Source organism: Notothenia coriiceps, unplaced genomic scaffold (assembly GCF_000735185.1).
Source record: "Notothenia coriiceps isolate Sejong01 unplaced genomic scaffold, NC01 NC01_scaffold00033780, whole genome shotgun sequence".
Taxonomy (NCBI): domain Eukaryota; kingdom Metazoa; phylum Chordata; class Actinopteri; order Perciformes; family Nototheniidae; genus Notothenia; species Notothenia coriiceps.
Window position 1 is genome coordinate 22,763 of NW_011366481.1, and position 12,087 is coordinate 34,849.

The 12,087-nt window shown below is 40.2% G+C and overlaps 1 protein-coding gene across 1 annotated transcript in view; it reads right to left on the reverse strand.

The window, feature by feature from the left end:
- LOC104961795 (exostosin-1a) overlaps positions 1–12,087 on the reverse strand; it is a 38,154-nt gene that overhangs the window by 8,570 nt on the left and 17,497 nt on the right. Inside the window, exons 2-4 of the mRNA XM_010790134.1 lie at positions 6,735–6,828; positions 2,514–2,621; positions 2,025–2,144 (exon numbers count right to left, since the gene is read on the reverse strand). Coding sequence (XP_010788436.1) covers positions 2,025–2,144; positions 2,514–2,621; positions 6,735–6,828 — 322 coding nt within the window. The remainder of the gene's footprint in view (positions 1–2,024; positions 2,145–2,513; positions 2,622–6,734; positions 6,829–12,087) is intronic.

Below are 12,087 nucleotides of genomic sequence, written 5' to 3' on the forward strand. Positions count from 1 at the left end.
AGAAGGATTGCTATTGGTAAATATCAATCAAATCAAAATGATTCTTGTTGTTGTGTGAGAAATTGGATATCACAGGGCCAAGTCATTTGTACAAAAACTGTAACAGAAGTAAGACATCAACATTAAATTAACTATGTTTAAAGGTCTCCCATGTGTATTCGTTTTAAATTAAACCTTAATAATGTCAGTCTTATGTTGTTTGGAATCTGAGGTCTGACACATATCCTGTGGTAAACTAACAACAAAAACAAGTCAGTTCAAATCAACAAAAATCCTGCAAACTGAAAATGACTTGTTTTCATTATGCTGTCATTTTAAAAGACAAAATATAAATTAAAGAATATAATTACACAGTAACATCAATTCAGTATTTAAAGTAGTTTGGCATAAGCTGTTCCATAATCTTATAACATCATTTGCAAGTTGATGTGTTTGTTTGGCCCGTATCACATGCAATGTGTCTGCAGGCTTTACAGGCCCACAGCATTTTCCCACTCCACTTACAAAGAGAGAGAAGATACCTTAATAAAATATTAAGCATTCTGAGGAGCTATTGGTAAGATACAGAGGAGAGTGAACCCTGTAGGATAGTGTGGTAATAAACAGAGTATTAATGTTCACCTTGTTTACAGTCAAATATCTAGAATTCCCCGCTAATGGCAGCTCACTAATTGGTTAAACCTGAAGCCAAAACCCTGCCATGTTACCAGCCTCGTACTATGGCATGTGTTGGAACGAGGTTAAGATACTGAGAGTGTAAACAGATCGAAGATCAGCTTCTTGGGGGTGAAACTGTACCCTGCTGACAGAGAAATATCCAGCCCTGCCTTGGAGTGGCCTGACTTCTTCCTCCTGGGACGAGGCCCTGTAACACTATCTGAGGACAGCAGCTACTGGTGTAAACTGCAGGCAGGCAGCAGTGCTTTTCATTTTTGTTCAAATATAGATTCAAAAATACTTTCAATAAAATAATCTTAAAGGTCCCATGTCATGGCCATTTACACTGATCATAATTCCATTGTTGAGGTCTTCTAGAATAGATTTATATTGTGCAATTTTCCAAACTCACATTGGTTTCTCATACAGCATCTCTGTAAACTACGTGTATTCACTGAATACACTGGGAGGTACACTGGGAGGTATTTTCTGTGTTAGAGTTTTACTTGTTACAGGGTGTACTTTGAGGGTTTGTGACTCTGCAGACTGTTTACATGCATAAAAACCTTCATAACACAGAAGGGGATGGGTAATAACCAGAATATCATGACATGGGACCTTTAAGATACAAGGCAAATTCTGAAACATGCATCTTTTCTTCATTCTGTTCGACTACCAGTTATAATTGAGAAGTCAACTGCTGGAAACTGCTGATAGTGGCTATGGTGAATTTGAAGTATGACTACAGTGAAAAATCCTGCCTTACACAATCGGTTTCTCTGCTTTGCTCCCTTATCCTTTTTCTCTCCTCCGTGCTCTCATCTTTGCTTGTTTGTAATTCTAGCCCAAGAGCTGTAAGATAGCCTGCTACTCACTAGAAAGAATACAAATAAATGGAGTCTGACAGGAACAAAACTACTGACATGATTGATAGCAAAGGCTGCAGCAAGAAACAGCCTCGAAAACATGACAGCAGTGTTTAACTATATACATCATCCCTCTTGGTTTTCAATCAGTTTGGGTATTGCCGTTTGTCTGCAACTACACAGTCTGTGATTGTAAGATGTCAGTACAAAGTAAGTCAGCGGGATAAACAGTGTTGAGTTACTTGAAAACATTGCAATTCAAGCTGAAAAAAAGCAGAATTACAGTTATTACATTTGTAATGTCTGGATTAAAAAATAACAGGTAATGTTATAAAGTGCAAAATACTGACACACACATGAGTATCATTATAAACAAGCAGGCACGTTTTGGGTATTAGCCTCTTTTCAGTCGGTTTAGAATAAGAAAATAATGTACAGCAATTCATATTCAATTCTATTTAAATTAGTTGTGTATATATATATATAAACATTGGTCGGTACCTCCAGTGTGGTCAGTACTATTTTCTCCACAGAGTTGAAATACGCCTCCCATAAGAACTGGGTCTGGTGTCTAAGGGACAAGATCTTATCCTGGTGGATGGAGCGCACTGTAGAGGGGATCTGGGAATATAAGAAATCAATGTTAGCATATCTAAATCAGAGAAGAAGTCTAGCCTTGTTGAATTACAATGATTCTTGTCATTTCCCCCACAAAATGCATTGACTGCAGAACAAGTACCAGATCTGCCTCAATGACTGCCTCCGCCGTCAGGTACAATACATCTGTCTCACAGCTTACAGTAGTTTAAGGAGGCAGCAGTCTGTATGAATAACCTTTTGTTTTCACTAACATTGTTTTCCTCAAGAAGAAAAGGATGCGTTGTGAATGATTCAGTAGAGCAGCACAAACATTCTTCTTTCTGTTGGTTAGTTCTAGCAGTGTGGACTAAATCCTCATAACGTTTCAACTGTAGTAGCAGCTGAACCTACCTGTAATAGCAGCCTTTCATCCCCAATCACAGCTGCCGTATTCCAGTCGATGATTTCTGAGAACGGCAGCTCCCAGCCGTTACTTAACATAACTGGCACGCATGCTGCCTGTAAGAGTAACAACACGCAAACAATAGACTGTTAATTCATTGTGACATCATGAATGGTAAACATGCAAACACACATCAACAAGAAATGATTAATTAATAAATAAATGTATTAAATCAGGGGTGTAGAGACATTGCATAATGTAGGTTGGTTTGACTCTAATATGTAAGGTCCCCATTAGGCGCATTCACACCGCAGTACTTTTCCCACAAAGGTTCATGAGAACTGTAGAACTCTTTAGTTCTCATGAACTAAGTACAGATCGCGTTCACACCGGAATAAGTTCCTGGGGAAGGAAGGATTAGGCAAAAGAAGCCGCTGACATCACTTCTTCTTTTTCTGCTGCTTTGGGTTTACTGGCAGGCCGCAAACAACTTCAAGGCGTATACTGCCACCCGAAGTCCCAGCCGGAAGTCCCCGGAGTTGGGACTGGCTTCAGTAGAAGCTGCTGGGACTCCCAGCAGCTTCTACTGAAGCCTTCCAAGTAAATCGCCAGATCCGAAGTCCCCATGTTTTCTTTTGTGTTGCCATAAGTTAGTCTCTCTGCGTTTGTGCGCTGTGCTAATAATGCTAATGCGAGGATAATAAAATGGCGGCTTCAAAAAACTTTTTGGGAGTTTTACGGGACGTGGTTTGCATTCCGCCCAGCCAATCAGACATAGGAACCTTTTTCTCCCACGAAAGTACCTGCTCTCTAGCAGGGACGGAAAAGGGGGTAAAAAAGGTTCTGATTAACTCATTTGAGTTCCGGCTCTTTTTGGTGTGAACGCGACATTTCGGAACTATATCGGAACTAAAGTGGGAAAAGTACTGCGGTGTGAACGCGGCTATTGTTGGTCCCATCGGAGGCTTTGATTGGTTCTCCTGCTGGGGAAGACACCATTCTCAGGAGCCACAGAAGACTAAAAGGACTCCCCAAAGCAAAGGTTGAGATGGGGGCTTTAGATGGCTCTAACCAGGTTGCCATTCGTTTATGCATTTTGATTGCCCCATTGTACCCAGTCATGTTATATCCCACTGTATCGATTCATTTAATTGGTGTGTTGTATCCAGTCATTTGAATGTGAGGTCTATTTAGTTAGTTGATTGATGATTTCCCCTTTGTATCGAGTCATTTGATTGGCCCTTTAAGTCAAGTCATTTGACTGACAAGGCTAATTGAGTAACTTGATTGGCCAGTGATATGGAGCCATTTGTTGGCACGTCGAATTGAGTCATTTGATTGGCCTTTTGTTGCAAGTAATGCACTTTGCAGAGCACACACAATGAAATGTAAACTCTGCATTTAACTTATGACAGGACGATTGATACCATGGAGGTGAATGATGCTAGAAAACAGCTCTTGTCCCATGTGACGTTAGTCTTCAAATATTTATATTCAACGGAACAACCTGACAATGCTTGTGGTATAGTTTGTATTTCTAAAGACAATATTATAAAGACAGACTGGATAGAGGATAAAACTGAACAAATTATTAGCAATTGGCTTATGCTGCCCAAACCCATGTCATCAGTGTGCAGGGTCCATTTCCCAAGCAATAAAACCGGCAATTGAACAAATAGAGGAAACATATCTTCCAACACATTGATGAGTACTTTGATGAATAACTCTCAAAGCGACTGGGACAGTGCAGCTTCATAAAAACAATCATTATGTTCAGTGGAAAGGAAGAACAAAATATACTTGAGATTAAGCGCTTTGAGCACCAGGAAAAGCACTATATAAATCAAATGTATTATTATTATTATTAATAATCCCTAGTGTGTGAGAGATCTATGAAATTACATTGTGTGTATCCATGTTTGTGAATGTTCATGTGAAATGAATCAACAATTTTCCGTGCGTGTGTGCAAACGCATTTGCATGTTTGTGCTGGAAGTTAAAGTCTGTGATTGTTGAGAGTTGAAAAGTACAGCATCCAGACGGCAGTGACCGGCCCTGTAATCTGTTAAGAGGGGTACCATTCCCTGATTGGCCTCAGTCACTACACATGCTCACGCACGTCCAAGCTCAAACGCTCTTGCATCAGCGTGCTGCGGCAGTGCTCGTCTAATCTCCTCGGTGTCATTAGCAAAGGCAGCAATCTGCTCAAATGTGCCATGCTTTCCCTACCTATCTGCTCTCACTAATGAACTAGACTCCTGCAGCTCAATCCTCCCCCCAACTCATCACATTACACACAAACATTCATTAATAAAACTCACTGCCATGAACTTCCTAAATGTTGCAAACACGTGCATAACAGAGTTCATCAATGTGACTCTGTGCCTCTCATGGCACCTGCATTGCACAACCTCCTCCTGCCAGATTGCACTCTTCATTATCTGCCAAATCAGTTCCCCTCTTCCCAAAGCTTCCTATCTGGCCTGTTTGAATACTCAGATGAGCCAATGTAACTAATACAGCAGCGTCTGCCTGTTTTCCTTAGCTCCTGCATAAGGCTGTGAATAAACAGATACCTCCAGGTAGGGCTGCTCGATTATGGCAAAAATCATAATCTCGATTATTTGGGTCAATAATTGTAATTGCGATTATTAAATGCGATTATTCATTGACTTTGAAAACATCAATTTATTTGAGATTTTTTTTTTAAGAGTATGTTTTTAACAGTTGATTACCCTGAACTTTAAGTATAATTCAACTAAAAAAAAAAAAATTATAAAAAAAAAAAAAAAAAGTAAATAATAATAATACAAAAATAAATCGTTTTATTTCGATTATGTTGTTTTCGTAATCGTTGCAAGCCATAATCGCAATCGCGATTAAAATACGATTAATTGAGCAGCCCTACCTCCAGGCCATGAGGCAGCTCTACTCTCCAGACAACCTTTGCATGATTCTTCCCCTGCTGTTGGACTTCCACTTTCTGTCCACCTGGTCTTCAGTCTGCTCTCTGACCTCGCCTAACTCCTGGTTCCCGAGTGGAGCAATTATCCGCCCTTTCCAGTCAATAAAGAGTTGCTGCCCAAATTCTATAGTGAGCTCAGAAGTCATCATTCTCTTCTAATTTCTCAAAAAACAACCCTTTCTTACCTAACTATTCCACAACAGTTTTTCCCAGGAGTAGTGCTTACATTAGCTGACAAAAAATAACCCACAATGAGGAAAATAGCACCAAGAATGTGGTTGCTTTTCATTAATTATTAGAAAAATATTGACTTATTTACCACTGTTGCATGTTACATTAACTCACTGGAGAAGCAAAAGCAGCTCAAATGTTGAATCTAATTGAAGACAGAGGCATTGACTTCCCTGCTCCGCTATGTATTTACCAAAACCAAAGCAAATAGTAATTCAATAAGCACTATTCTCACAAGAAGGAACTATAGGAAAGAACAACTGAAGAAAAATGAAACTTTTGTACTGAATGAGCCCTCTCTAAGTATAGCTGAGTCCCAAAAGAAGCTTGAACATCTCTTAAGTGAGTAGGCAGTGTGAGAATGAGGCAGTAAGTGGGAATTGCCATAGGGAATTCAAGACACTTGGGGAAGTCTGTACCAAGATAAAAAGAGTAATATAAGTGCAAAGTTAGAGAAAGAGTAGGATGACTTAGAGAGTTGGGTGAAGACGCTCAAAGAAATGGAAAGTGAGATATGTCAGGGTTAGCAGTGAAGACACTGAGTCAGAGGCAGCTGTATCAACACTGGCAGCACATTAGCAACATGTCTAAATGTGGGTAAGAGAGCTAAAGCATCACTTTTTCCATTCTCCCTGGTTAATGGCTCCATTGTTTGGTCACCGCAGATTCAGGACTGATGCCAGAGAAGATTTCTATAAACCAGTTAGACTTGTGTTTGGTCATTATGTTCAGCAGCCAACCCAATTTCCCAAAAATGTACCTTATTGATATGAACTCCTAAGAACTTTGAACACAAGGATCTAAGTAGGGTCCGCCTTTGATTTGGTTTTTAATCTGGTCAAATTCAAACTATTCTAATTACAATTTAGTAGCACTTGCAGTGTTCAAAGAAACGTCTGTTCTTTGTGATATGTACTGCTGCAGTATGTGTGCATGTGTTCTGAATCACAGTGATGCATCTACCATAAGTGATGGTGGTTTATTTACAGCTAAAGCCTAGCTATAATGAGCAACATCTGCATGTGTCACTGACCTGCAAAGCCTCTAAGAAGCGAAAAGAACCCAGCCGTCTTCCTCGAGGAACCAGACAGAACGTGGAGTTGTACAGCATCTCTCTGTAGTCATACCTGTAGGGCGATACAAAGGGAAAAACATCAGCAACTAAGAATGTGTACTCATATGTAAAGTATACAAGAGAAGATCACAAAGAAAGTCCCAGAACGGAACATTATTTTTCAACCAGTGCATTAGTTTATGTTTTTTAACTCTAAAGCTTACAGCTAAACTGATATCAAAACATAGAAGTCTGAGTTTAGGATCACAGCCAATACCAAAGCTTCCTGAAACAGTCTCAATGCAGCAGATGGGGAAAGAACAGAGAAGGCAGCTCAATTAAATACCTAGAAGTTCTTCCAGCAAAAATCCCAAACTTTGATCTCGACTCCTCTCTTACCTTCTCCCCACCCATCTTTAATTCCCCTGCCCTCTCACCTGCACATCTCAACATCTCTCCCTTCATCCAATCTAAGCCTCAGTCAGCACTTGCTGGGATTAAGGAGCTGCTTGGAATTCCTCCAGTGTCAATATTATACCTCTGCACGAGAGTGTGCGTTTTATGTGTTGACTGAATGTCGTTTCATTTTCATGGGACTCAAAGTGTGCACATTTTATTCCTCAGGGTATTACAGATTAACAAGCATGCATGCAAATGTGTACTTGCATTTAAAACAACATGCGACCACACTGCATAGGAAAGCACATACGGATGTAAATGTGAGTGAAGAATGGAGTGAGCATAGTGCAATAGCACCTGGGGCTATTTTCCTATACTTTTCTTTATTGTATTGATTTATAATTCCTTTGGCTGGGTCTCTAAGTGCACTGTTGCTAGTCTGGCGCTACACAGAGATATAGCTGTAGCCCCCCTTAAAACCTTATGTTTGATTTGAATGAAGAGAGAGTTCCTTAAAATGGTTACCACATGTATTTGGTGTCATTGTTTTGAAAATAAGAGCCAGGCAACATTTTCTAAATCAAACATTGACACGCTGCATTTATTTCACTTGCATTTTGTTTACTTAGAGGTGTAAGCATGAAAGTATGCACAATTCAAGCAGAAGGATGTGGTTTAAACCAATCAGAAGCCATTGTGGGCCAAATAAAACACTGGGCCGTTATCCTTCCAGTATGCAGATTGTTCTGGCTTCCAGCTTAATGGACTATTTCCTGACTGATGTTTTTGAGGGAAAACTGAGTTCAAAAGACTCGGCTGACCTTTGAGAGGCTACACAAACTGTTTACTTGTGGAGGTCATGGTTGCGTGACATTTGAAGGACCCCCTGGTGTACAAGCATGGCATAAAGAGCATAAGATGCAATTCTGTCAGCCACTGCAATACCCGTTAGGCACAAATCTCTTGTTGTTCTACAGTACACTGGGGTCACAAATAAGTGCAAGGGAAAATATAAATAAATAAGTAAAACTGCAATGTTGAATCATCTCTGCTGATTATGCAATATCTATCTGGATAATCCCCCTTTAGAGTACACACCATTTACAATTAACAGCCACTACAGTGAGTTTAGAGAAGATTAATAGCCATAAAAAACATAAAAGCTACAGTTAAGCTTGATGCTTGATGTATAGTAATGCACTGTAATGTACGCAGAAATCCATTATGCATAAAGCACATGTTAGCAAAGCAGAGAACACTGCAGGCTGTATATCCATTAGGACAACAATCTGATTCAAAAGTCTGACTCCATCACCGATATGACAGGCTATCATTAAGCATGACATACAATCCAGCCAGAGGCACATAGTAACTGACCTTTTTTTCAGGCCTATAAAAACAAATGTATAGGTCCATAGCAGGGCCTGGCTGCGTGTAAATCTCCTATCCATCCATATCCTGTCAGTGCAATCGCAGAAAAGACCAGATGTTCCTCTCCCTGCATACCTTCATTCTTCCCTACTCTTCCAGATGGCTGCCTGTGGGGAAGAGCAGTCTCACAGTATGCCACCGCATGTCAGCGGAGATGTTAAGGATGAGTGTTCAAAAAATATCTTCTACATAAACCCTTTTCTGTCAGATTTTAAGCACTATATGCGTTCAACAGATTGATTTGAGAAAAAAAGTCAGGATAGATGTCATGTCAGTGAGTCATACCTTGCATCTCGCAGCAATTAACTCTACATGATATGACGTAAATCCTGCCTAGTCCCATATTATTGGTTTTACTGACATATTATAAACTAATACCAGAGGATTTGTTTAAAAGTGTTACCTTTCAGATAAGAAACCGATATCATGAGAATAGACAAACCAAACTGCAAAAACAATGTATTCTACTGTAGAGCTTCAGCCTGAGAGACTGACAGATCCACTGAGGATTTAACCTCGACCAACTATTCCATCAGACTGACCACACTGCACTGTTGACATTTCCTGACCGTGCAGTTGCTTTTGGTCGGAAAACCACCATCTTTTAGAAATGCCAGTTCTTTTATATAACCACGTTATGTGAACACTGAAAGATGTGTATAGAAGCAAAAAACACCTTTAGAGTCTATTGTGTTCTTTAGGGTGGAAGCAGCTTGTAAGTGAATTTCCAGGGGTTTTAAGAGTCCTTCTCCTGTTGATTAGAAACCTTGAATAGGTTTAATAAAGGAAAGACATGACCCAAGATGCATTCCAGAGATTAGGTCATGCTACTGCTCACAGACTAGTCCTGAAAATCTCTATAGAAGCAGGGGAAACTCTCTGATTTACATCTGATTTACTCTCTACCAATCAGGGGACTACATCGAGTTTCATAGCACTATCAGTGGTAACATGTATTAAATGAGGAATGGTAAATGGACTGTACTTATATAGCGCTTTATCCAGTCTTTAAGACCCCTCAAAGCGCTTTACATACTACATGTCATTCACCCATTCACACCCATTCATACAGAGCAGTGTACCTTACTCTAGGACCTAACATTCACACACATTCACACACCGTTGGCCATGCCATCGGGAGCAACTCCGGGTTAAGTATCTTGCCCAAGGATACATCGACATGTAGACTGCATGGGCTGGGATCGAACCCACAACCTTCTGGTTGAAAGACGACCACACTCCCTCACAGCCACAGTCGCCCAGTTTTTTTTTGTTTTTTTTTCAGAAACAACATTTTTAATAGTTGAAATAAATACTCCATTACATGCATGGTCAGAACACTTAAAAATATTATGGGAAGTCTGGTAAATAGTGTAAAACCTATGGCACACACTCAGCAGCTTTTTACCAATGAAGAATTCACACGTTGAACAAAACAAAAACAAGCGTTTAGACACTCAGATCACTTTTCCAATCTCACAAAGCACATGTACTCATAGGTCAGCCAACCATAGGTTCACACAGCCAGGCTACATCCATCTTCTGGGCTGAAACTGAGGTAAACTTTTCAGGTTTGAAGCTGCTGTCTGTTGGTGAGAGCGGGCGGGACAAGGTCAGAGCCAAATCCAGCGCGACACTAAACCCTCATCGCTCAGCACTCAACACACACTTCAGCCACATGGACAGACCCACAGACAGAGGAGACACATTATGTACATTTGATATCTATTAGCACAGTCCATCAGAGGGCTAGGCACTCACTCATAGAACTGCAGTTACTTAGATCCAAGTAACTTTTTGGCATATCGATACAATGGCTTCGCTAACTTTCATATTTTAAGAGATGGTCAATATAGACATGGAGGTATAGAGATAGATCAATAATGAAAAAGTATTTTTTGGTACATGCCTCAATCTTTTAGTTGGGAGAACGAGAAAGGACCAGACAGCAAAACAGTGACCCATCACCTTTTGGTGTATTGCTCTGGGAGATCTTCTGTTTTAATGTAAGGTCATGTATTAATACTGCAGGAAAGGAACACAGCATGAGTCACAGAAAGAGAAAAGGATAACAGGAAGCTAGACGGGTCAAAAAATAAAAAAGATCAACCAGTTTCCTAGCAACAAGAAATGGATGGTATAAAAAAGAAATGCATGGCTCACTCTGTCAAGTGCCCAAGGAGATTCAGAAGAACAGCCAACGCGTTTGTCTCTCAAAATCCATGCAGACCACACACATTTACAACAACTCATAGAAAGGAACGAATTCAAGGAGGCTCTGCTTCATCTGTTACATGACAAGTCAAAGTCCCCCAAACTGTGTTCTGTGATGGACAACATGCCCACATGGATCTATCTTCTCTTCATTCATCCAACTATTACTTTTTCCACCACTTCATTCTATGTCGCACGTTTAATTTCCATGAATGCTTGAGGTGCATTTCATAGCTGTTCCATAGCATTTTCTCAATTGACAAGCCCAGTTAAGTGCTCGGAATAAAATATGTTGGTATTTTTGCTGCTTAAGCAATACAGTTGTTTAGAGCAACATGGTTTCTTTGCTCCTAATTTTGCAACATCATGTCAGGCGACCCAATATGATGCTGCAAAATGACATGCAAAATAAATTAAGAAACATATTTTGAAATATTAGCTTGGAAGTTCTTGCAATTCAACCAAACTCACATCATAAGAAGTTGGATAAATGAATTGGATATCTAGAAAAAGAAGTAAAGGGACAACTTGCCCTCGATTATGGTCAAAATGTTAACCTCTTGGAAAGCTCAGCTGAGGCATAATTCATCTGTACAGGGCAAGTACAGTAGTTACTCATCTTGGTCCTAGGGAGAATACTCAACGGGGAACTCTCAGAGATAAACTTCAGAGGGGAAAGTGATGGCAGCTCCAGCACCATCTCGCTCTCTTACTCTTCTCTCATCCCATACGGACTTCATATCTCATTTTCTGCTTCCTCTTCTCTGTTGATCCGAGTTGATGGGCAGTTGGCTGTTGCCAAGACTATGAGTTCAAGCCAGAGGAATTTCAGCCTGAAAGGCACCGAGTGAAAGTGACTGTCATCGGATGAGAAAGGGACGGATGAAAAAACAGCAGTTGACAACCGCATTCTGAATCCAAGCCCCACACAGCCAGAGCCATGTCACACATAAGGAAAACACACAAAGCCTAGTTTTGATCTTGACACATCAGATCAACTTTGAAAGATCAAGAAACTTCCAGACCCGCTTTAGACCCAACTGCTTTCTTTCCCCTGAAAAGACTGCGCACCAAGAGGTAGACATGTACAATAAATAGTGACATGCAAAGGGAGGGAAACTAACATAGCGCACACAACACTGAATACAAATAAAACAAAGTACTTTCTCTCGGAAAGACTTGTATTAGAAAAATCCACACAAATCCACTTGGTTTTCAGGCATGAGAGGAATAATTAGATAATGGTTTTGATCTTCACGAGGGGATCAAACGGCTGCTCGTTTTTTGG